Here is a 26,288-nt window from a genome sequence, read left to right on the forward strand (position 1 = left end):
GCGAGCGATTCGGCGCACCGGAAGTTTAGTTACGCATTCATTCGGTCAAGTAGCCTAAGAAACCAGGCTTTACTACTTCGAATGAAGCCAACAACGACGTGGAGTTGACAGGATTAAAAAAAAAAAGATTCAACCTTTTGTTTAAGGTACTTAAACCTCCTCATGGCTTAATGTTGCAGGGGAAAAGCGTGCCTCGTCTTTACTTGGGGTAAAAGCCCGTATTGGCGCGCTTGCGTTGATGCTAAGCTAATTGCTAATGCTACCAAACGTGATGCCGCGCCACTTGTTTTATGTGTTAAAGACAACGAGAGGCACGGATAAATAAGCACCTGAAGGTTCTTACTCTTAAGAATGAGAAGACAGCTTTGTGTGTTTTTGTTTTAATTTGCGTTTATTTGGGTTTTATTATTGTTTTCGGCAGACTTTGGCGGCGGACTCCATATTAGTTTTGTAGTCGATTCTACACACTAAACAGGCCTGGTCGTGCAATTTACTCAATTTCCGTTTCGTTTCAACTGTTATTTGACGTCTTCAAGGTGTTGTGTGTATGCATTTGAACGAGTGCTTTTATGGGTTACTGCAATTGTGAATGAAATCTAGACTTGTACATAATTTTGACATCGTTATATTCATGTGCTGTTGCACATCATTCGCGTGCTGTGATGCCTTAAGGCAGCGTTTCTCAACCAGTGGGTCTGGAGTCTAAAGTGGGTCACGGACCCATTTTCAGTGGGTTGCGGCCCTTTGCCATTGTAAATTAATTGTAACAAGAAAGAAAAATACTAAGGGATATATAATATGCAATAGATGGCGACAATGCTCTGCTTCATATACTCTTGTTCAATCTCTTCCATTCTAATTTTGTTTGACAGGGACCACATCTCATTTGATTGTGATTTTTGTGTGTTCTATTTCCATTTCTGACCGTAATAATGGGTCCAAGTCAAGTCACATTTATTTATATAGCCCTTAAACACAAAGGACTGCACAGGATTGCAATTACAAAATTGCACAATTACCTGATCTTAAACCAGCATGCGGGCAAGGAATAACTCAAAAACCTCAGTGTGAGGAAAAATGAGAAACCTTGAGAAAGGACCTCAAATGTGGTAATCCCCCTTCCAGGATTGACCAGGGTGAATCACAATTAGCATTACTGTACACAGAATAGTAAACACTAGGTAAGATGTTGAAAGTTGGCAATAAAGGGTGAGGGAAATTGGAAAATGGTACATACAATGATTGAGTTGAAGAAAAACATTGTGAAATACGAAAATATTGTTAAAGTGCCATCAAAGCACTACTTAAAAGGTACAGTAAATGGTTTACAGACGCTACCCGACTTTCGAACGAGATAGGTTCCAGACAATCATTTTTACGTTAAATTTATTCTTAAGTTGCTTCACTGCTAAATTTGGTCTGTATAAGGTTTATGGGGCGGCAGTAGCTCAGGAGGTAGAGCGCTCGTCTTGGGATCAAGGGATCCCAGTTCGAATCCCGGCTTGTCCGTGTTACATGTCGAAGTGTCCTTGGGTAAGACACTGAACCCCTAATACCCCCAATAAGCAGGTTAGTGCCTTACATGGCTGCAAGGCCGCTATTGGGAAATGTGAAGCACATTGCAAAGCGCTTTGGGAAGTCATTGACTTGAAAAGCGCTATATAAATGCAGATCATTTCATGTAAGTAAGTTTAAGGCTTGTGTAAGTAACCTGTGTTGTTTTGTACAAAAAATAAGCATCTAATATGCTCTATATAGATAAATAAAATTAAGTGTAACTTACTTTCGGAAGATGTGCTTCAAGAGGTCCTTCTCATTGGTAAAAAGTGGCCCAAAAAGCGTCTGACCATTTTCTCCATCGCATCAAGCTTTCTTATTCCACTTTCATTTAAAAAGAAACGATTAGCCTCTTTGCACCAACCATATTGAATAGATGCCGTGATATTAAACGATAAAAACGTCAAAGTTCTGAGCGCGCTCGAGATACAGTACACAATTATATGTTTACACGCAAACTAGGAAGACGGAGTGGATGCTGGGTGACCTCTCACAATGTCACACGCTAGTAGCGGCGGAAAGAAGCATTACATTAATGTCCTGTATTTGGGAAAAGGTGCACACAATTAAAAATCTAACTTACAGCAATGTCTGGATATTTTTCGACATCCTGGAAAAATGTTCGTATTTACCGTTTTATGTAAGGCGAATGGTCGTAAGCAGGGTTTTTTTTTATCCAGTTAATTGATCTTCATCTACACAATAAGTAAATTATCATTGTTTAGGTACACTTGTTTCTATTATTTTGGGTATGAACTTTTAGTATCCGGCTATTATGAAGTAGTTAGACCGGGTTGCTTGCATTAGATTTTGGCTTATACGCGCGTATAGTAGGGTTAATTGTCATTTTTGTTTTGCTGGTCTTTTTTTTTTTAAAGTAAAAGTAACGATGTATTATCTCTATACTGCTCAATCCTTTCATTCGATAAATTTGAGAGCTTTATTTTTTTGGGGGTGGGGGGGTGGGGGACTGCAGCTTGTAATTATACAGAAAGGTGAATCCTAAACTCAACTAGTTTAGGAACACTGCCTTAAAGAACACTTCTTAGACTGGCAATCATGCCTTCACAGCAGATGAGGACATCTAACAAAATTGCATTTATGTATGCAGCAACATATTCAGTTATTGCCGGAAATTGACTACCTGCATGGTGAAATGTATGCATATCTGCTCTAACGTGTTTTAAATGTAAATGTGTCATAATGATACGTGCCAGCCTTTTGACATTAGAACACGGTCAATATTTTTTGTACTCTTAATATACACGCGAAAATGTATCAGTTTCCATTATATTGAAAAAAAATGCATGTGCTTGTCTAAAACCAGAAGCGGCAAACAATTACCAAAGTGGAAATCAAATGCAATCATTGGAGCTGTTTATTCATGCCCAAAGACTTTGTTGTGCTTCATAATAAGGCGGATGTGGAGTAAAAGTCAAGATTTTGTGGTTGTTTAAATTTTGAAAAGCAGTCATTTAAAAAAGGTATGAATTTATGTTAGTCTTGACTCTTAGCTATAAAGAAACCTTCTGTATTATTATTGCAGTTACTTAAATTTCCTTCATGTAGATAATCTTAAACATAGCACAAAATTATTATGAGTATAGTCATGATCATTTAATTATTGTTGTAATCACTCAATACATCAATTTATTCAATTCTTCTACGCGGGTGGAAAGACAAAAAGACCGTAAATGCGAATGTGAAAAACATTAGCGAATATGAGAAATATTAGCAAGAGACATAACTCTCCGTCCAGTCTGCAGTCTGTGATTGCGCACGGTGCGAAGTAAGCTTCCTGCTTCAGTAGCTCCGCCCGCTTGCTTATCCAATTCGAAGTCACATGGTGGTTAGCGTTTGAGACAGAAAGACAGAAGGCAGTAGACGAACAGAAAAGTTTGTCACGGCTATTGCTCGGCGTTTTGTTTAATATTTGGTTAATTGGTTTAATCCGTCTAATAATATTCCTATACAGATATCTGTCAGATTCCCAAGCTATTATCACATCACCTGTAATAAATATATATAATTTCTGTATACATTCACACAAACATAAGCATATCATTGGTTGGTTGCATGCCTTCACCACTAGGGTCATAGGGGCACCATTTCATGTGGTGTCTTTGGCAAGTTCAGGCCGTTGGCACCCATCACTGTTCAGGCCGGAGAAAATAAGTATTTGAACATCCTGCTATTTTGCTATTTCTCCCAATTAGAAATCTAGGAGGGGTCTGAAATTTTCATATTGGGTGCATGTTCACTTGAGATAGATAAAATAAAAATAAAAATCCAGAAATCAAAATGCATGGTTTTTAAGACATTTTTTGTGATACAGCTCCAAAAAAGTATTTGAACACCATTTTGAGATCTGACCCTGAAAGACCACCTGCACTCCATGTATCATCCTGAATCAGATACACCTATTTGAGATTTTTAGCTGCTTAAAGACACCTGTCCATCCCATAAAATCAGTAAGTTTTTAACTTGTAACATGGCAAAGACCAAAAAGCTGTCCAAAGACACCAGAGACAAAATTTGACACTGGAGATTCTAAGGCTGGAAAGCGCTATGGATCAATTGCCAAGCAGCTTGGTGAAAAAAGGTCCTCTGTTGGTTGTTGTTGAGTCACTCAAGGCGCCTAAGGTAATCCTTAGCGCTAGACTCGCTCGTGGGAGGCTCCGTAGTACTCCGAAGGAGAGGGGGCTGCGACTGACCTGTGCCGCCAGGCCTGACGGGGTGTGACCAAAGCATACGAAGCCTCTGAAGTCCTTAGTACATTCGGACAGGCCGGTGCATGATTTATGGAAGCCCCTTGGGCAGGTAGTACAGGTGTTTGGGGTGTGGTCGCAGCGAATGGTTCGAAAGCACCACTGGCATTTGGACTGAGGGCCAGGGTTGCTCTCGAAGTCGCCCACCCTAAGAAAAACAGAGAGAGGAGAGTAGAAGAGAGAGAAAGAGAGGGACAGATAGAAAGACACAGAGTAAAATGCAAAAAGGGGGAAAAGAGAGTGAGAGAGGTGGGGAGAGAGTAGGAAAGAGAGGGATAGAGAAAAGGAGAGACAAGAGTGTAAAGGGGGAAGAGAGAAAAGGAGAGACAAAGAAGGAGAGAGGACCAAGAAAGAGAGCGAGTCTGAGTGGATTGAGTTGGATTCGTAAGGCTCCCCCGGGAGAGAGCCCTTCGCAGGACACCACGGGAAGGTCGTTGTCCTGCTTCCTCTGTTGGCACAATCATTAGAAAAAGGAAGAAGCTAAACACGACTGTCGATCACAATCGGAGTGGAGCTTCATGCAAAATATCAACTGATTCTAAGAAATGTGAGAAATCAGCCCGGAACTACACAACAGGATTTGGTCTATGACCAGAAAAGAGGTCATGGTTAGTGTAGGTAATGCACGAAGACATCAGGGTTTGAAATCATGCGTTTCATGAAAGGTTCCCTTGCTTAAACCAGCACGAGTCAAGGCCCGTCTTAAGTTTGCATATGAAAATATATATTTTTTTCGTTATAATTCCACTAAGCGTGTTTGGAAGAAGAATGAAGAGTCCATTCCGAAGAACACCATCCCTACTGTGAAGAAGCGGGTGGTAGCATCATGCTTTGGGGGTGTTTTTCCGCACATGAGACAGGACGAATGCTCTGCATTAAAGATAGGATGACTGGGGCTGTGTATTGTGAGATTTTGGGGAACAACCTACTTCCCTCAGCCAGAGCATTGAAAATGTGTCGTGGCTGGGTCTTCCAATACGACAACGACAGCCAGGAAAACCAAGGAGTGGCTTTATAAGGAGCATATCAAGGTTCTAGCATGGCTCAGCCAGTCTCCAGACCTGAACCCAATCAAAAATCTTTAGGGGCGGGGATCAAACTCCGTGTTTCTAAGCGACTGCCCAGAAACCTGACTGTTCTAGAGAAGATCTGTGTAGAGGAGTGGGCCAAGATCCCTCCTGTAGGGTGTGCAAACCTGGTGAAAAACTACAGGAAACATTTGACCTATGTAATAGCAAACAAAGGCTACTGTACCAAATATTAACATTCATTTTCTCAGCTGCAAATACTTATTTGAAGCTATATCAAACAAATAAATCTCTTGGATTATTCTTTTTAGTTATCTCTCTCACAGTGGACATGCACCTACGATGAACATTTCAGACCCATCATGATTTCTAAGTGGGAGAAATTTCAATATAGTGGTGTACAAATACGTATTTATATAAAAAATAAAGAACGTCCAATTCTCATAATTGGGAATGATTCAGTTTTTCAAGGAATGTGAAATGTCTACAGTGTATCACAAAAGTACAACCTTCACATTTCTGAAGAGATTTCATTATATTGCGTCTTATAATATCACTGAAGAAACACCGCTTTGACACAATGAAAAGAAGTCTGTCAACAAAGGGCATGGCATACTGAAAAGTTATCTTTTCTGATGAGATAAAGATTAATTTCTTTGGCTCGGATGGTGTGAAGCATATGTGGCGGCAACCAGGTGACATGTTTGTTTCATGACGTACGTCAAGCATAGTGTTGCCAATGTCATGGTCTGGTGCTGCATGAGTGCAACTGGAGTTGGGGAGTTGCATTTCACTGAGGAAAACATGAACTCATGTCCGTTCTGTGAAATACTGGAGAAATGGAGTCTTAGAGCAATGTTCCAGCCTGACAATACACCTCTAAGATGACCAAAGCTTTTCTAAAGGGGCTAGGGGCTAAAGAGTATGGACTGGCCAAGTATGTCTCCAGATCTAAACCCAATAGAACTTCTTTGGGGCATCCTCAAGCGAAAGTTGGAGAAGCACAAGATCTCAAGTATACCCCAGCCCTGTCATTTTTTCTTGGAGGAGTGGAAGAGCATTCCAGTGGCAATTTCACCAGGCTCTGGTGAAATCCATGGCCAGGTGGATTAAATTATTTCTGCAAAACATATTTGCCAAATAAAATATTGTGCTTCAGGAACTATTACTCTGGGGTGTACATTACTTTTTTGTTATCTACTACTGTTGGCTACTAACAGCTATATTTTAAGTTTTTTTGAAGGTAAAAATAGATTTAGACTGCTATATAAGCTTTACACAGACTACCTTTCATTGTGTCAAAGTGATGTTTCTTCAGTGTAGTTCAATTGAACATAATGATGAAATCTGCAGAAATGTGCGTACTCATGTTTGACATACTGTAAGTGTTCTGTGATTAGTATTGAGAACATCGAGATCCAACAATTTTATATATGGGTCATATTTTGTGCTCTTGATGGAAGAAAGTTTTCCTGAAATGTGTCTCTTCATCAACATTTGTTTTATCTGTTTTAGAGACTTGTCAAATTGATTGGATCCATTATTCTTCCCTTCCACCGTCCTCAAAAGGTATTTGTGATGCTGTTTGCTGAGCAGCATTTCTTTTCTATTCTACAATGTCTTTATGTCATTTCTTTTTTTGTGAAGCCTGTATTGTTCTTACAGTTTAACTATCTTGCGTCATGCCTACCAAACATTCAAAACCAAAAATTTGTCTGACGCCCATACACCTATAGAACTTTTTGGCTTTCGGATTTGTCAAAATCATTGCGCCCAACTAATTTCTCGTCAAGGCATTTGCATTTCAAATACCATTTTCGAGGAGCGGCTGCCAAGGTTGACAAGGAAAAACGCGCACAAAGCTGGATTCCGCCGTCTTGGATCTTGACTTTTCAACATTCAAATATCTAATTTGAGCGTGGTAACATTTTCAGAAGCACTTGTCATTTTCAGCAACTGAGGCAAGGTGTACATTTTCATTGTTTTACTTACTATGTTGGGGTTTTGCTTCATAAGTTTTTTTTTTAAATTTAGTTCAATAATTTGTTTTTATTTTGAATCCAGGGGGTTTTCGGTCTAAGGGCTGTAAATGGTATGAGGCATTGGAATCTGATAAATATGGGAAAGTATGACAAGCACAGCTGTTCCTACTTTTTCCCCTTTATCTCTGATCATTATAATTTTTTAAAACAGCAGAAGCCTCTCCTAAACCTCTGTATTTAACGATTGTGTTCCTGGACATGTACATTAGCTTTGGTCAGTGATAGATTTTTGCGTTTTCTGACTTTGATACAAGCAATGTTTATATTAGTTGACAAAAACATAATGTGACTAAAATGTGCCATCAAAAAGGGTCACACCTAAATGTCAGCTGTGCTTGTGTGCACAACAATTTTGTCTTTCTTTTGGTTCAGAGACTATATGTGTCATACAAGAGATTGAAGCCAATTTGACACAATTTGTTTCGCTTCAGGACATGGGTTGCTGTCATGAGTATAAAAAGTCAAGTTCCAAATTCTTTTTGGCATACTTCACAAGTCATTGAAATGACAAAATAAAAACATTATTTTAGAAACATTGGGATCTTTTCCTCATTGTAAAAATAGCTTCATGGGGAAAAATTGTATATTTGCTGATGTTGAACATAACCAAAACTTTGAAAGGGGATGGAAACGACCCCGATAATCTTCCTAGCTCCAGCTAAGGAAACGTACATGTCTAATTCACACTATGTATGATTAAGAATACATTTTAAAAACACTGTACCAAATGATAATATGGATCTAATATGAACCTGGTACAAATGAGTTACGTCACTGTTGCTAATCCATAAAAAAATGAGGAATCCCTACGCTCAACCCCTTCGATAACCATATGCCTGACATATTTTAAATAAAAGTTTTATGGTTCGAGATTGCTTGTTGGAGAACTTTTCGGTCCACCAAAAAACCCAACTGAAACAGTCAAAATCTTCATTTTCACGATCGCAACAAATTCAAGCATGGGCACTCACTGTGAAATGACGCAGTCCATCAGAATGTGCCTGACCGCTAGTTCACGAATTTTCGATTCCAACAGGATTCCTGCGTAAATTGAATTTTCCGATTTCCAATGAACGACGTTTTCGCTCCATTCACGTTCTTTTGTCCTACAGAGACACTTTAATCCCTCTTGTCACCTCATTGACATGTTTCCAGGATCGTGGACGCTTGTATCCGCTCGAAATAAAAAATTCTGGGAATTTCTGAACACACGAAGCTCAAATCCGCTAACCATTGGGATCAAGTCATGTCTCGCCGAAGAAGCCGGAGTCCATCGCCTTCGGAATTCGCAAACAACTGTAAAAGCAATGATCCGCGGGATTTGGAACGGAGGCTTTTTGTTGGGAATTTGCCGACATCCAACATGACTAGGAAAGATTTGGCAGATCTTTTCAGTCCATACGGAAAGATACTTGGTCAGTACATGTCATATTTAGCCACTAAATGCACCGCTTATTTGCGGCTTGTGTTTGTTGACTCCTAAACTTGTAAACCTGTTACTTTATTTCCACCACGCTAAGATAAACGGGTAGGTATTATCTCCTGTTGCTTTGTACCATTTAAACATTTCCCTTTTTCAGGCATTTTCCTGTTACATGGATATGGATTTGTACAATTTGATCGTGTAGAGGATGCCAAAGCTGCAAAACTGGCCGTATCGGGTCGAATATATAGAGGTTATACATTAGGTAAGCTTTGCCTGCATTGTGTATGTTTTTGTAGTCATTTATATTTGATGAGACAAAGTTGTTAAATCGATAATTACGTAATGCGTATCTATGCTTTGCCTTTCTACAATGGAAGCTTTATTAGCATGTGAAGTTAATAAAAAGTTTGAAAATAGTTACTTTGCCCCAATTGTCTTTGCGTTTACTTCCTGAATGATATTGCGTTCGCGAAATGGTACCAGCATCCAACGCCGGAAAGGTTATTGACGTCATTTTTAAACCGATGTGACAGACTTCAACCCCTCGCGCTGCATTTTGACTACTCGTCCAGCAAAGAAGCCCACTTTTGGATTAATGGAGCACACTTTCAATTTGGACCGTGGGAACTTCTTTAACTTGCCCTATTTCCGTTCTTTCGGCTCCTGAAATGACTGAAATGCCATTGTTTTTTGTTCAACGTTTGGATTGATTTATTTTCAGATGTTAATACGGCAGTGGAGCGACGGACTCCTAAACCTCTTTCCCAGCAGAGCCCTCCTCGCAGGTAAAGTAGCACAAATTCAGTGGGAAGACTTACCATCGCCTCCAAAGCAGCCGTTCCAAAATGAACAACTAGATCAAGATTTAACCGTAAATGGTCCCAGCTGAACGACATACGTAAAGGGGCCCAAAGCTCGTAATACAGAATTTTTATTGTTGTACTGCCCTTTGCAGAGCATTGATTTGTGGGTAGCCTGACAACTGGCTAACAATTTAATGGAATTTAATAAAGATACAAAGTGTCGTCTTTCTTGCATTTTGGTCTTTTTAATTTGATTAAAACCTAACACCGGAGTATGATCATAAGTCAACATCAGATCCACAAGTTGCATGCAACATACACCACATAGTTGCTGCTGAGACTAAAGTTGAATGCCCAATAAAATGATATAATTAACCGTCATTAGTCGTAAACGCAAAATAAAGACACTTATTCATTAAGGTCCAGGCAAGACACGTAATCACTAGTTCATATACATTTGACGAGGTTCTAATATTTTCGAAAGGACAGACGGAGCATGCAGCTTCTTACCCAGGATCATGGCTAGATCTAGGACAGATTGTGTAAATTAGCTCTTCGTTGACAATAATTAGCAGTTGCCTTTGATCCTAACTCAACATAATGTCAAAGAAAAACTAAATTGAAGAGGGGCCTCAAACTTAGCTATTTCTTTGCAGTACTACTAAGCTGCAGTTAATGCAGAGGAGAAACACTCCAAGCCACATTTGTCGATTGTTTTTTTCATTATTTTAAATGTGTTTGCAGATATGTTTTTTGGTATAGTTTGAGAAGTTCTTTCACAATATCATGTGGCACTGTTGTACTGTGTCCATGGTGGGACATTCTATATTATTCCTTAAGCTGTTAAGTCAATGCGACAACTTGTCCCATCCTATCAAATATTAGTTTTTACAACATCACGGCAACAGACTAAAATGTCGTCACAGATGTCTTGTTTTGAACTGCAGGCATCATGGCCTCAATATATTTGTCTTGTTTTTATTAAGGTTTTTTTTTTCTCATTAAGCCACAGTAAAGGAGACAAGGCAATTCAACAAGAGCATAATTGAGTTCAGCAGCTGTACATTGGCTCACTGTTCTCACCATAACTTAAGGAGGTTACCAAAGCTTCAGTTGGATCTAATACGTTTTAGTTTTCTCAGAAATGTCTTGCTCACAAGTGATAAACACAACTTAGGCATTTTCAAGTATTTTGGTAAAGATAATTTTATTAAGCATTTCAATCCTTTTCATTTAGAAGCAAGGATGGTACTGTAAAATTTTGACTACAAAGCATACCTGATTATGAGCCGCACCCAGTACATTCTGAAAGGATTAACCTTTTGGATGTAAATAAGCCATACCTGACTATAAGCTGCATGTTCCCTCGTTGAAATTTGAGATATTACCAAAGAAAGCTTGTACACAGAAAGAGTATTCATAATTTACAGTACTTTACGTTGCGACGGCCTGCCGGTGCCGCCAGACTTTTGATAAACAAATACGTTTCTGTATGATGTCACCTGTCACTGAAAAATGTCATCGCTCATATCATTGGAAAGATGGGATTTAAGATAAGAGGACTCATCACAGAAACATCACGATTAGTCTGAAACAAGATACCCGAAACCGATTAGGCCGGCGTTACTCACCATTATGTCCCTCGGCCGTCTTCAACTTCCTTGAACGTTCGTGAAAATGGCTTCGTTACATCAAGGACAATCCATTGAATCCAACAGTGTAAAATATTTCTTCCAAAGCACACGATACTGCCAACAGATGGGTAGAAATCCGCCTAAAATATTTTTGCTTCTTTTGACTTTGTTTCTTGTAATCTGTTAGTTGTGCCACCATGTTTCCATTTACAAATAAATGGACTGGTAAAATTATTCCCAGTATGGTAATTGGCCCTCCCTTTTCCATTGACACCTTTTCCATTATGAGGGTCTGTTCATGCTAGTTTTATTCATGCACAAAGTGCAAAGTTACATTAAACTTGCATTTTCCTTGACACATATATTCCACCTGTATCATTCTTGTACTGCTCGGGCGCCCCTGGCGGCCATTAGAAAAACTGCTTAAAAATTAGCATAACCCGCAGGATTGAAAGCTATTGGATATGAATGTATTGTTAAGTTTTAGAGCACACTTGTATAGAATACTAACTACAAGCTAAACAAGATGGCTACTAATTAATCAAACTTTTAGTAAATAAAACACAATGTTGTTCAATACAGTACAGGTCTGAAATATTTTCAAGTTAATGACTTATAGCTCAACCAGTAGTTTCCATAAGAAATTATCTCAAAATATTTTGCAGCTAGAAACATTTTGCATGCTCTTCTTTAATATTTCCACATGACTGCATGCACCAAAGTGAGTTGCAGTAAAGCTGTCTCGAATTTATTTTACCAAAATGAATTAAACCTGAAGAGCACATTTGAGAATGTGTGTTCACATCTTCTTGGAGAGGTATGCACAAGAGTAAGATCGGGCCTAAAAATTCATCCCGCGGGTATAGTAACCCGCATCAGCCTGAGCCAGACCGATAAAAACTAGATCTGAGGGACCGAGCCCGAAGTGCAAACTTGCAGCTACACTTCTACGCCGTGCTTACTTTGGCGCCGGAGTGCACACTTCAGCGTGGAATAGCGGGCATGCTGTGCAGATCCGTCACCAAGGAAGATAAAATCATGGCGAGAGAAGCCCAGCCCGACTTAATGATTGACATTTTATGCCCAAACCTGGCCTGAAATTCGTCCTAGTTCGGGCCTAGGCAAAAAAATCTTACCTCTGGTATGCACCAAGACTTAAATACATTCAAATGTCTGTTGAACCTTTTCTGATTTGTTATGGACAGTCCAGTAAACCCTTGTTTTTCGTGGGGGTTGTGTTTCAAAATAGTCCCCCAATAGTCAAAACCCACGAAGCAGAAACAATTGTTTATTGGATATAAGTAACATTTGATACAAGGCTGTAACAAAGTGACAAACTGTAGATCTACAAATAAAAACACAGAGCAACTGCTTGTGATTAACATTTTCTTGGCTCTTCTGAATTACCACAGAGTCAGATTTATCTAATATACTATTGGGTATCTCCGTGCTTCCGTTTTTTTAGGTGGTCCCGTTGACAGTATACACCAGCCTATTACAATTGCGCACACAGTCGAGCACAATGCACGCTGAAAATCCACTAGGTATCTAAAGGGCAAAACAGCAAGGGATTACTGTCTCGTTTTTGCTCACGGGAATATGTCATTTTTGCCTCATTTCTTACAATAATGTTGATCATAGAGTTTGTATTAAGTGTTTATACCTACATTTGATCTTTTTACACTACTATTTGGGATAGCTTCCCACATTCACACCACTTGTTAATTTCTGAAATTGTCAAGTATGTTCAAAAAAGTTGCTCTGTGCCAATGTGAAAGAAAGCACTAAAGAAATATTTCAATTATCATCATGTGGTGGCTAGTATTCTGTAGCCTTGCAACACAAACACACTTTTAAACAAAAGAACATGTTGGTGTGGTAACTGAGTTGTTTAAAGCATGGATCAGGAACCTTATTGACTTAAAAAAGGCCAACGCACATATTTTAAGACACAATTCAATAGAACCGCCAAACCCAATCTCCAGACAAAGGCTAATTCCTGGCACATTTTATTTTACTGTGTGCTATTTAGATAAAATCAAAGAAATAATAATGCCAGAGCCTGTGTCCCATAACAATTTAATACACCACTTAAAATTTGTCTCCCTCCCATAGTTACTTAAGAGTGTAAAGGCTCATTTCGACTGTTATAGTTGTCCTCAATAACGCTTTCAAAACAAGGTGTGAGTAAATTTCTTTGGTAATAATGTCACAAAGTCCTGCAAACAAGGATACCAACGTATTTACCAGATGGCACTGCGTGAAAAGGAGTGCACATGTCCTGTACTGTGTATCGTTCCACCCGTTCCTACTGCTTACCAAATCGAATTGCTCTAAGTGCTTTGCCAGAGTTTCTGAGTAAAGATTGTCTTAGGTTAAAGTTTGTTTTGTGGCTTTTCAATAAGTGTCTCAACAATGAGCATACACTGCTTAATGAGCTTCCATATTAAGGTTTATTTAGCACTTTATAGCCACAACTGGGTCTGTTGGTGCTTGACTGTAAACTGAAGTTAAAATTGTGTCCTACATCTTCTGAACCGAACCCTATGTGTGTCAGAATTATCTCTGCTTCGCATGTGTGTCAATAGGTGCTCCATATATGAATATATTATATAATCGCACAAATTCTATTTTTACCTCTGATCCATATGTACTCATGAAAAGAGCCATGGGTTCCAATACCCCTGGTTTAAAGGTATTTGCCCACTCTAAATAAATGAAAAGTTATTTGTATGTATTTGACCGATAATCAATGTCTCATGTCTTCTTTGGCACCAAATGTCATTAGGTGGGTTTAGATCCCCGGATCGTAGCGCAATGTTTACTGGGTTGACCTCGTGTGTGTTTAGACCGTAGTGACTTCTCCGACAGGGCTATTCTATGAAAATGGTCAGGTCTCTTGCTCTAGGGTTCCTTTACAGTGTGGGTCACCACAGTGATTGATCCAGCAGCAACATGGATTGGCTAAATTAAAGTGGAAATCTATTCTTTTGAAGTTATATTAAAGAAATATATTTCCCTTCACATCATCATGTGTTAAAAGTCTGGTTTAAGGTGGACTCACACTGAGGCCTTTTCTGCAGCCTCAAATTCTCTCCTTTCCCCGTTATTACTCTACCTAATCCTGTCCTGGCCGGGTATCCTCCAAAATAAATGCTAACTTGTTGATACATACAAGAATACGTCATTAGACGGTTGGTTCTTTTGTCGCCTCAGAAGTGCTTTGGAGAGCAAAACGTTTTTCTCAGTCCCAGTCACTTGCTCTCTACATTGGTCCTATGTTTGTGTGTGCGGACATACATTACGTCCTGGTTACAGTTTACGTGGTGACTACTGCCCATTCCCAGTGTTGTATTTTTTTCCACTTGGATCATTAGTAACAGCATCTACATGTGTACTCACTCAAATATTCTTCAATCCCATGTACACAAAATGGGAAAAACGGCTAGCGCATGCGCCACTCATAACTTTTTGCGGCCATGGGTCGTGAGGCCCGTGGTGTCGCAGTCTTTTTCTCCTCTGGCTAGACACGCTAGTGAGAGGGCCAAATGAATCAGGCCATCCCTGTAAAGGTTCCTGTCCCCCTCCCGCGACAGACGTTCTTATGGTTGAAGTGTGCATATAGTCGTAAAAAAGGTGTGCTGCCAAGACATTCCATCATTTGTACATTCATATCTATATACTGGGGTTTTTGCGTTTGATGGAATCTAACCTAAAGGATTCCCTGACAATGTTCCAACGGGGCATTTTGTATCAGTAGAATATGTCAAAAATTGATATCCACCTGTTTGTAATCCATGTTTGGCTACTTGGTGTTGTGGGAGGTTGGTATCGATGTTGCATGGGCTTCAACTAAAGACAAATATTGGTACTTAGTTAACGTTGGTTGGTTAGTAGTTGAGCCCTTGACAACCTTGTCATCTTTCTGCTCCACTCTCAAAATTGTGACCTCAAGTGATACAAACTGGTATACTTTTGATTTTGGCTATTTGATTCTGCAAACCCATTGTAAATCAACATGGGTTTGACCAAAACATAACTATTTCCGCTTTAAGAATCAAGTAACCACTTTCTTGCAAAATATCAAAACAGATTCACACATTTCACCCGTCATAAATGCCATTTTCTTTTTCTCAGTATTCAAGCTGAATTCAGTAGTTAACCTGCCCAATGTTAGTATTTTAGTTGGTTAGCAATTAGCAGGTTTATTCTTCCCACTGTGCAGTTGGATTCTCAGTGCCTTCTCATTTACTGGTTACAGAAAGTCAGCAACTAATTGGGTTCAAGCGTAGGTAGTTCTTTGAAAAGGCAACACACTAGCAGTAGCATTTTGCCTGAAAGCCATTATTGCAAAGGTTGATTGGAACAACCTTTTGTCAAGGTTGGTTAGATACATATGCAAGCATCAGATGCAAAACGAGTGTGTGAAGTAGTCGATAAGAAAAACTTTCAAGACATTTTTTTAAATTTAAACAACCACATACTCAACATCTCAGACAGAATGACTCTCAGCGAAAAAATAGTTTTGATTTTTAAGTGTGACAAGATGCCCATTCTCAGCGAAAAAAAGATTCTCATCTCTTTTAAAAGAGTCAGTTGTTGATAGACTGCTTCTTAGTTGTGCAATTACAGTGGGACCTTGCTACTTTGCGGTTCCACGTCCGCGGGTTCAGAGCTTCGCGGGTCTAAAAAATAATAATAATGAAATACATATTTTTTTTAAATGTTTTTTTTTTTTTTTCAAGCATTTTTGAAGGGGCGTCGCTACTTGGCGGATTTTCACTTTTCGCGGGTGGTTTTGGTCCCAATTAACCGCGATAACCAAGGGATTATGTTGTGTGTACAGTATTTATCTAAACTGACTTGATCAGCACCCCGAGAATTCACTTTTGTGCTGAATTCCATAAATTGTGTTGTAGTATCTTGGTTTTGACATTAGACTTGTCAAGTTTATAATAGCATATATCCTCAGAAAAAAACTTTTACAAGGCACTTTATTTTCACAGATATTTTTTTGTTTTCTGTCTTTGCTTTTCTTACTGTTTTTTTGCTTCCAACACTGAAAATCAGTTCCTCTTTGATAAATGTACAAGGTGTAATCGCATATCTGGGCTGCTATCACAACAGAAGATGAAACCTTTTGCTGTTCCCTTCAATCTAAACACTTTATCAGCCTTCTGTACCATACCTTGGTTCATAACTGGGAGGATTATTTTTGGAGATCTGTAGTTTGTTAAAAGAGCAATTCCTTCAGCAGGTTGTTTTACTCCGCCGCCAGAAACTGTAAGAGGTTCGGTGCATTTCGAGCATCCGATTTTGCTCCGTTTTATATTTTGCATGCTAAACAAATCCAACACCGCAGGTTAACTTTCTACATATGCAAGTTGATCATCTTAGACACATTAAAATCTAAACGGAATACCTGTACTCCATATGTAGATTTGTTTTTTGACTTTCATTACTTCAATCCTTCAAGTTCTCAACACCTCGGCAACATTGATAAGTGCTTGACAAATTAATGATTTCCAAATGTTTGGACCTTGCATGAAATGTTTCATCTAATCTAACCGTTTTAAGAAGTTTGCAAATTCATTTTTCTGCATTATTGCAATGTGTCTGTTTTTTCTTTTTTTTTTTCTTTTTCAATATTGGACTACTTTTAGCATGATTTAACTTTTGAAGAAAACCTTTTTCCTAAGTAAACTATCAAAATCTGATTCATTCATTTTTTTTTAGTTGAATTTCAAGAGTGATTTCTTTATTCATTTATATTTTCAATGTATTTTTCAAAAACAAACTAATAAAGAAAAATCAGTAATGGTTACTGCTCATTATTTTAATGGGCTGTGCCTCACTTTTCAGGAGTGTCATATTTTTTGTTCCCATTTGTTTGCTGCGGAATCCCAAAGGAAACAAACCGAATGATTACATGTAGGCTGAAAATGACCACGTGTGTACCAAAGCACTTCAGTTTAGAAAGTTGCATTGAACTGCAATATGTGATTTAGAAATGGAACATGTTTTTTCAAGATCATTTGGATAAAGGATCGTTTGTCACTTCTGGTTGAAAAACTAAAGTCTCCTGGATTTTATTTGAAGCAAACGTTCTTTAACTATTCTGTGGTAAGGTCATACATGGAAAATATTTTGACTATTGTCTATAATATTGTAAAAAAGATCTACAGAACCTACCTTTCTCTAATTAGCTGGTTGTTTTTGCTCAGGCCAATTGGTGGTTTCGGGGACGGCAAGGAATCCCGGCCTCGGTCCCGTTCACCAGTTTTCCCCCGTAACAGCCGAGAACGCGATACCCGCGAACCCCGAGACCGGGACTTGCGTGAAGGACGTGACGGGAGGGACACCGCGAGAGATTCTGGCCGAGACACAAGAACTGGAAGCCACCCCCGTGAAAACGAGCACCGTTATCGTGGTTTGAATAGTAGAGACAGGGACCTGAGAGGACCACCACGGGATTCTGCCTACAGGTAACGTCTGAACATTCAATGTGAAGCCTTGTATTTTGTCATCTAATCCTTTCCAATATACGCAGAGAGGAACACGACCGTTTCCACCGCGGAGGGAATGGCCCAGATGATTACTATGGCAGAAGGAAGGATGATTCACACAGGGAACAGTACAGAGACCCTTGGAATGGGCGGCGTGAACCTCAAGGTATTAGCGCTTTGTTAAAAAAAGGTGACTTTTTTTTTTTAACTCCTAGAAAATCAAGGACATGCCCCCAAAGCCATACCTGAGTTGTAGCTGGTATATGGGAATGTTGATTTGTTTTTGTCACTATTTTATTTTAATGAAACTGAATGTACTTGTTGTGATGTAGAAGCTCTGACCAAACTTGGTAAGCCCCGCCCCTTTATTGAGAGAAACCAAATGAGTTGAGGGTGTCATATTTTGGGTAAGCAACATCACTCCTTTCACACAGCAAGGTTTTCTGATGACTTCCAAATTCAGCAAGACACCACAGGTGAGGAGGAAAAACTGTTTTTGACTGTTCAGTGTGTGTTGTACAGCCATAAGAACCATCAATATTTTACACAAATACACATCCACTGTCTTGTCATAAAGAAAGTAAGTTCCTTCAGTATTAAACTCTGTTTTAAGCAATTCCTGTGTTTTTCACACTATAGGGTGCACTGCTTTTTAAGGTTAAAAATAGAATTTGCTGATGTTTTTTTCAAACTACAGTTGGAATTCAAACTACAGTTAAGGCTGGTTGCTGAAAAAAGTACCGTGTTTGTGCATTGATTTGGTCACTCAGTTTGGCGGCATTAGCCCAGGGGGTAAAGTGGTTGTCTTTGGGACCAAAGAGGTCGCAGGTTCGATTTCCTGTTTCTTCGAGTTAAATGTGTCCTTGGGCAGTCCCTGAAATAACGTCTGCCCGGACGCCCAGGGCGTGCATCTTTTACGTCGGGTGTCCAACTTACACAGCGTCTCTGCCCGGGTGGACGACAACTTTTTAAAACTTTTTTTTATTATTTTCAAATCAAACGTTTGCTTTATTCCGATTTCGAAATCGGATCGTTCGTAAGTTGAATTTATTCATAAGTTGGTTAAGTACTATATTTTCTATGTTTAAGGTTTATTCGATTATGTTCAAGGCTTGTGTGAATAACTTGTATTGTTTTGTACTAAAAAATAAACATTTCATAAAATAGTATGCTCTATAAAGATAAAGCTTGGTTTAATTTACAGTTGGAAGATGAGCTTCAACAGTTAAGCGACTCCCTCCTCCGTGGTAAAACGTTTTCTCAACCACATCAAGCTTTCTTATTCCACTTTCATTTCAAAAGAGTCTTGCCTATTCTTTACACTTTTCACCATCCATATTGTATTGGATGCACGAGATATTAAACGATAAAAACGTCAAAGTTCTGAGCGCGCTGAAGTTTCAGTACATGTAGCACTTTATGTTTACACACGAACCCTGTAATAGAAGCCAGATTTCTTTGTGGTGGATGCTGGGTGACCTCTCACAGCGCCACATGGCGGAAAGAAGCACTACAGTTCTAGTCTGTACTCGGAAAAAGGTGCACACAATACAAAATCTAACTTACAGCAATGTCTGGATATTTTTGACATCCCGAGAAAAATGTCCGTTTCTCCCGTTTTTCGTACGTCGAATGTTCGCAAGTAGGGGAGCGTCTGTATTGTTAAGTGCTCACTAACTGGTAAAGCACCATCTAAAAGCTGTTGATCAACCTTTTTTTCTATCTGGTACCACAACTAAAAATTATGTGATAATGAGATAAGGCTTTACGACTTTTGATGTGTCATCTGTATCCCTAGTGCAGTTATTTTCAACCACAGTGCTGCGACACTAGTGTGCTGTGAGATATCGTCAGGTGTGCCGTGAGAAATTATCCAACATTTATGAATCATTTTCTGCAAATATTATGTCATTGTCAAGTGTCTGTGCTGTAAAAAAAACGGGGGGTATTATAAATTATATTGTAATCAAACATACTGTTAAGTGTCATTTATTTTTGGGTAGCGGTTTTCAGCAAAACTTTTCCAACGTAATAAAAACATGCCCTGGCTCAAAAAAGGTTGAAAAACACTGCCCCAGTGGTCTTTCAATACGATCTGGTGCTTTACAGGTCGTTGTTCGGGTTCAACTCCTGTTCCAAACATTGTTATTCAATTGTGTACAACCATCAAAGTCCCCAGCAGCTTGGTGGTTAAAATTCTGTGCTCGTACCATTGCTACCCAGTTCGATACCCGTTCCCACCATTGTAGTGCAATTTTGGTCAGTGATAAAAAGTATCAACTGATGAATAATTGCACAGATATGGTAACGTATTTCCAAATTTGTCTGCACACAAAGCACACTTAACTTTTATGTACATCTTTAAGCGTTTGGATTCGCAATGTAGTCTGGAAAATACCGTACTTGTTATTTGAAACTAACAAAAGCTGACAGAAAATTCAAGCGTTTGATGATGTCAAGAGAAATTGTTTGCGTAAAAAATTCTTCATACTAATTATTGCAAGAAATGAAACATCTTCCTACATTGATGATGGCTGTGACTTGACATTGAATACCACCACTAGAACAACTTCAGACGTTGAATTCCGAATTAATATAACTTTGCTCCCTTTAAATTTCGCCACGTTTAAGAAATGAGAATTACTTGAGAATGCATAGGGATTAGACTCACTCTCTCATACAACCTATTGTTTCCTGGCTGGTTTTGACCTGCGTATTAAAACCTAGCTCTGTGACTCTCTTCCGCAGATGACCGTGTTCGCCCGGAGGAGCGTCGGCGTAACGAACTATATCGACAATACTACGAGGAACTGCAGCGCCGCCACGAGACAGAGCGGCCGGTTGATTGCTCCGTGATAGTCGTCAATAAGGCACAGAAGTAAACTGCAATTCTTACCTTTAAAAAATACTTCAAGAAGTTTTCAGTAATGGTGTTTTTGTCACTTTCTGTGACACTTACCTTTTGTATCGTTTGAACCAACAGCCGGGAGTATGCTGAAATGGTTGGGCGCAAAGTTCATGACCTTGGAATGGTTGTTGACCTGATTTTCCTCAACACTGAGGTGTCTCTGACTCAGGCGCTAGAGGATGTGGGGCGCGCTCGCACACCTTTCGCCATCATTATTACCCAGCAGCACCAGGTGCACAGATCCTGCACTGTCAACATCCTGTTTGGAACGCCTCAAGGTAACCCAACCGTGCTATTTTTATTGAACAACAAATGTGGTAGTTAAACAAAAAACAGTAGTATTCCTCTTTTTAGAGAACCAAAACTTTCGGCTCAGCTAACTACAAAGAACAGTCTCTTGCGGGTACCAAACGGGTCATCAGATTGTTGTTGTTGTTGCCTTAACCCTACTTGTAAAATTCGCCTAAAATCCCAATCCAAGACATACCCAAAGTAAAATGCATCCTGTTCTTAGACCATTTGGAGATTATGGACAGTTTTGGTCTCTTTTGAAAGATAACTCTGAAGTTTTGTCCCAAACTGAAATAATCAATGCAAGTGCTACTAACAATGAATAATCTTGAGTTGGAACACACAGAATTGGAAGGTTTTCATTTTCGCCTGTTTTTTTTTTTTTTTGTTGCAATTAAATGCCTGCAATTGAGTGTTGCATGGGCATCTCAGCTGGAAAACAGGTGAGACAGCTTGAAGCCTTACCTGGTAAGCTGTCAAATTTGATCACAATCTGAAAAACTAAACATTGTATTTTAAACATTTGGCCGTACGCTAAAACTTTTGCAAATGTGTATTTTACTTTGGCCTATTGTTTTAGATATTGTGAAAACGTTTTAAATGTTTGACTTCTCTTTCCAGAAGTCCAATCAATGATTGTGCAATCTTGCGCGTAACAATGGTGCGTAAAAATAAATAACGGATTGCCTTGCACACGATATTTTTAGCTCTGATTTGAATACACCTCCTAAAAATGGCGTAAAAATGATGTTTGGATTTTCATTGGCTAAGTAATGTGTCAATCATCATTCGATTTGGTTACTACTGGCTGAAGTCATTCGGAACTACAGGAGGCAATCTTCCTGTTATCAAACAAGCTGTACAGGCTAATGCGAGCTGTGGACCCTGAAAAAAAGCCTTCCATTGGCCCAGAGTGGTGTCAATCGAAAGGTCAGAGGCTAACGGCAAGTTATCCGACGAGTTTTTTTTTTATTATTAAGGGGATTTTTGGAACAACACAAACAAATTATAAGAATGAACATTGAAAGAAGCAGACATGCTCTTAGACGGCTATTTTTTTTATCTCTTCATTAGGTGTTATGGAGTAAATGTTTTACCCGGTAAAATTGACTATATTTGCGGATGTAAGGAAGCCATAGTTTCATACGTTTATTGAATTTTATAGCAGCAAAACAATGTCTTTGGTGAGTTGCGCTGCATTTATAGTTTTCACGTGTTCTGTTTCAGGCTGATTGTGATGTTTCTGGGAGGAGTATATTTTGAAACGGTCATCATATTTTAAAAGTTTAGGCTTTCCAATGATATGTGGCATGACATATTTCAGTGACTGTTGACATCATACGGACACGTATTTTTTTAATTTTCAAAAGTCCGGCGCCTCGCTGGTGGAACGTTAAGGGATTAATCAATTTATTGCCGATTATTTTGTAACATTATGCAGAAAATGGCTGGTTGGCGTGCAGCCCCACGGTGTAGAGGTCCATGGTTTAATTCTAGCTACCTTGTGCGGACTTTGCATGTTCTTCCCGTGCCTGCCTGGGTTTTCTCTAAGAACTTTGTTTTCCTCCCACATCCCAAAAACATGCATGTCAGTGTCATTGGCCAGTCCAAATTGTCCCTAGGTGTGAATGAGCGAGTGAGTTGTCTATCCATGTGTGCCCTGTGACTGGCTGGCAACTATTTCAGGCTGTCCCCCGCCCCAATGCCCGTAGTTGGCTAGGATGAGCTCCACCATCCCTGGGACTCTAGTGAATATGAGCGGCGCAGAAAACAGATGGATGGATGCACGAAATGACTTAATAATTAATGTAAAAATCTATTGTACTCCTTAATTAAAATGGTGTTTATTTTTTTACTTTACGGAAACTTTTTTTATAAGCAATTTTAAAGTCACACTGAATCGCTAAAAAAACAGAACAATGTATAAACTACAACTATTTATATTTCAGTGCAAATATACAAAAAAAAATACAAGAAGAAACTTCGAATTTGCGACGTTAAAGAAACTAACAACACAAAATAATCCATATTAACCAATCTTGTGCATCTTTGAGAGGAAAAAAAGCGCCTCAAAGGAAGCCGGCTCTTAATTGGTGGGGAACCGGCCCCGTCATTCACTTCAAAGTGTGCTCATGGAGCAATTACGTTCATGAACGACGAATCACTACTGTTAATTTTCTTTGAAAACCTTTGCAAAACTTAAGGTGACCAGTTAAAAATTCAACCCTCTCTACCTATCAGACTCACATTTTTTAGGACCCAAAGGGCAAAATATAAATAATTCAGACATAAGTGATACCTGTACTAAACCTTTGTAGGTGATTTACTGGTCTAAATTCACTGCACCGCATCAATAATCTGGGATTTTGTTCTACAAGTTTAGTCACTTTGTCTTTGTGAAGTCTGTCTTCATGGAAGATAGGATTTTTCCCAGATTCCATGTTTTTTGTTTAATAATCTATTTTTACGTCTGCTTTTGGCAAATGTAACTTGGCCCCTTAATTATCAGTTTGTGGCAAAGTTTTCTATTTGGCACGCCCTGTCTTTGAGCATTTTCTGCTATATGCAAGACACGTGTGCCCCTTACCACAGCATGTCAAAAACGCTTTTAAGACTTTTTGATTTTAACCTGTTAAGAAACTTAAAATGCAATTCTCTCTTACTTTCTTAGAGCACCGCAACATGCCAATACAGGACGCATTAATGCTGATTGGCCACAATTACGACACCTACAAAGTAGAAAATCGCGAGAAGGTGCGTGAGGAAATGGTCCGCAAGGCCGCCAAAATGGCAGATGACGTGTTGCTTCACGAACCCGACTGCGAAAGTCACCCGGTCTCCTTGTTGACGTCCATCACGCTACTCGCAGAAAACAGGTAACTATATCAATGATGATAATGTATACATACCGTACACAAGTTTGGGGTCACTTGAAAACATCCTTATTTTTGAAGGAAAAATACTTTTTTTTTATCAATTAGGATAACACTCCTGGTCATCCTGAAAAGGGGATTACCACTTGTGAGGCCCCTTCTCAAGATTTCTGAATTTTCCTCATGCTGAGGTTTTTGAGTATTCCCTTGCCCGCATGTTGCTTTCATTTCAGGAAATGGTGTAAATTTGACCTATGCGGTCCTTTGAGATAATTTTTTCGAGTCAGAGTTACACAAATAAATTTGGCATGACTTGATTAAACTAACCACAAATACACCCATACATTGTTAACATTATTCATGACAATTATAGCTGTAAATGTCATTTTTTGATGCAATATCTACATCGCTGTATTGAGGCCCATTTCCAGCCATAAGCACTCCAGTGTTCTAATAGTACCGCCGGCCCATAAATCAGTCTGTTGTGATCTAATTTCATATACAAGGTGCACTGGACTATAAGGCATTGGAACCAATATAAATTATCATTATGACACCTCGTTTTACCACTCAAATAAATTAATTCATAAATGGTTACAGTGCTCTCCTCCTTCTGAAGTATCCCCCTTCTTTTCCCGCTAGACTCTTAGTGAGTATCGTGCTGACTTCTTTGCTTAAGTTGCTGTTTATTTAGACAATGGCCATTACCCTTATCACGTCGCCGTTAAACTGAAAAAGTACAAAAAGTCCTGTTATTTTGGTAACTTTACAGATACATTCTAAGGTAAGCTATAAAACGGACCTTCCTTTGAGCTAATCAAGTATCTGGAGCATCATATTTGTGGGTGTTTCATGTAAAACCTGACAGGCTATTCTTGTTCTCAGAAATGATGGCTGTTCCATGCGAAAAATCTCCAAGATGTCTCGACTAAACTTTCTATTTATTTTCCAACTCATTTGATAAATGCTTCTTTTCATGAAGAACACAAATCTTCTCGGTGACCACAAACTTTTGAACGGTAGTAAATATATACAGTAAAGCTATACATATATATATATATATATATCTTTTTAACAAGGAAATTGAAAAGAAGGTTCAATTGGCTTGTGTGCGTTGTCGTTGTATAGGTTTTTAACACCTGAGGAACTGGATGGTCTTATCGCTTACCTTAACGAAAAACGCGCTCGGCTTACAGGCAATTCTGCTAAGCCCCTTCCAGGTGAGAGAGTCATCCTCCTAACTAACCAAACGGAAAATTTTACACTAAACCACGATTGTTCCTCCCACGACAGCTGCTGCTCTACCTAATGCCCAGGTCCCATCCGTTGGGCTTCCTACTGTAGGTGTGGCGGCATCGCCCGCGAGCTTGCCTCATGCCCTCGCTGCCCGCCAGCTACCGCAGCATTCGAGTCTGATGGCGCCACAGTCTGGTTTAATCCCCCAACAGCAGCCGAGCCTCATGGCCCCTCAGTCAAGCCAAGTGGCGCCACTTCCGACTCCTCTGAGCTCGCAGACCAGCCAAAACCAGGAGCTTCAGGCCAAGATCCTCAGCCTGTTTAAAAGCAGCTCTTCTTCAAGTAGCTCTGCCAGCGGCATGCAGTCCCAGGACTACAATTTGGCGAGGCCAGGTGGGGCAGTTCCTCAAGGATACGGCAGTTCTGCAGGCACCGCGAGAGCAGCCAACCCTACAGGCGGTATCAATTTCGACAGTCCGAGTGTCAAGAAAGCCCTGGATACTCTGATCCAGAGCGGGCCGGCTCTTAACCATTTAGTGAATTCCGGCAACTTGCAATCTCAGTTGCAGCAACAGCAGTCCCAACAAGCGATGCACCCCCAGTCACAAGTGCAACTTCAGCAGCAGCAACCTGCACAAATGAGACCGCCGGGCAACATGGGCCACATGGCACAAATGTACCCCCGACATTACTAATTCTTGATATACCTTCTATGTGTTCAGTAAGCATTTTAACCTTGTTTTGTTTTTTAACTTGGTGAATATTTGAACCCTATGCTTTCGATGTCATTGTTGTGTTGGTGTTAGGAAGATTTTGTAACCTTAGAGCATGTGAATGTTTCGGTTCATAGACGACACCCCCTTTCGTATGTATCTGTTGAAAAAGTCACCACACAACCGATGTAATAAAATGGTATTGGTTTATTGCATTTTGTGCTGACAAATCTATAAAATAGAATGAGTATCATAGCCAGAAGCCATAGAGATAGAAGCATTTGAAATGTAAGATAAAACTACCCTTTCCTCTTTTATTTATTCTTTTAAATGTACCATGAAAGACAATAGAGAATACATTTCAACTTTTTCATATTTTTTTTTTTTTCAAACCTTGGAATATTTAACTTACACTGACACAAAAATTAAACACTTCCACACTAACTGTATTTAATGTATTTACATAGAACTCACTGGCCACCAAGCCCCAACCTGTCCATCCC

At 39.4% G+C, this 26,288-nt stretch overlaps 1 protein-coding gene across 1 annotated transcript; it reads left to right on the forward strand.

Moving 5' to 3' along the window:
* ncoa5 (nuclear receptor coactivator 5) lies at positions 1-26,000 on the forward strand. Its single transcript, XM_088339011.1, has 12 exons — positions 1-146; positions 6,869-6,922; positions 8,551-8,810; positions 8,976-9,083; positions 9,543-9,606; positions 17,483-17,743; positions 17,809-17,930; positions 20,513-20,642; positions 20,748-20,950; positions 23,635-23,839; positions 24,965-25,056; positions 25,130-26,000. Exons 3-12 carry the CDS (start codon positions 8,642-8,644, stop codon positions 25,765-25,767), a joined length of 1,992 nt encoding a protein of 663 aa, XP_088195137.1. The 5' UTR covers positions 1-146; positions 6,869-6,922; positions 8,551-8,641; the 3' UTR covers positions 25,768-26,000.
* Positions 26,001-26,288: the final 288 nt, after the last annotated feature.

Source organism: Urocampus carinirostris, chromosome 6 (genome assembly GCF_059441175.1).
Source record: "Urocampus carinirostris isolate Australia breed hairy pipefish chromosome 6, RoL_Ucar_1.0, whole genome shotgun sequence".
Taxonomy (NCBI): Eukaryota; Metazoa; Chordata; class Actinopteri; order Syngnathiformes; family Syngnathidae; genus Urocampus; species Urocampus carinirostris.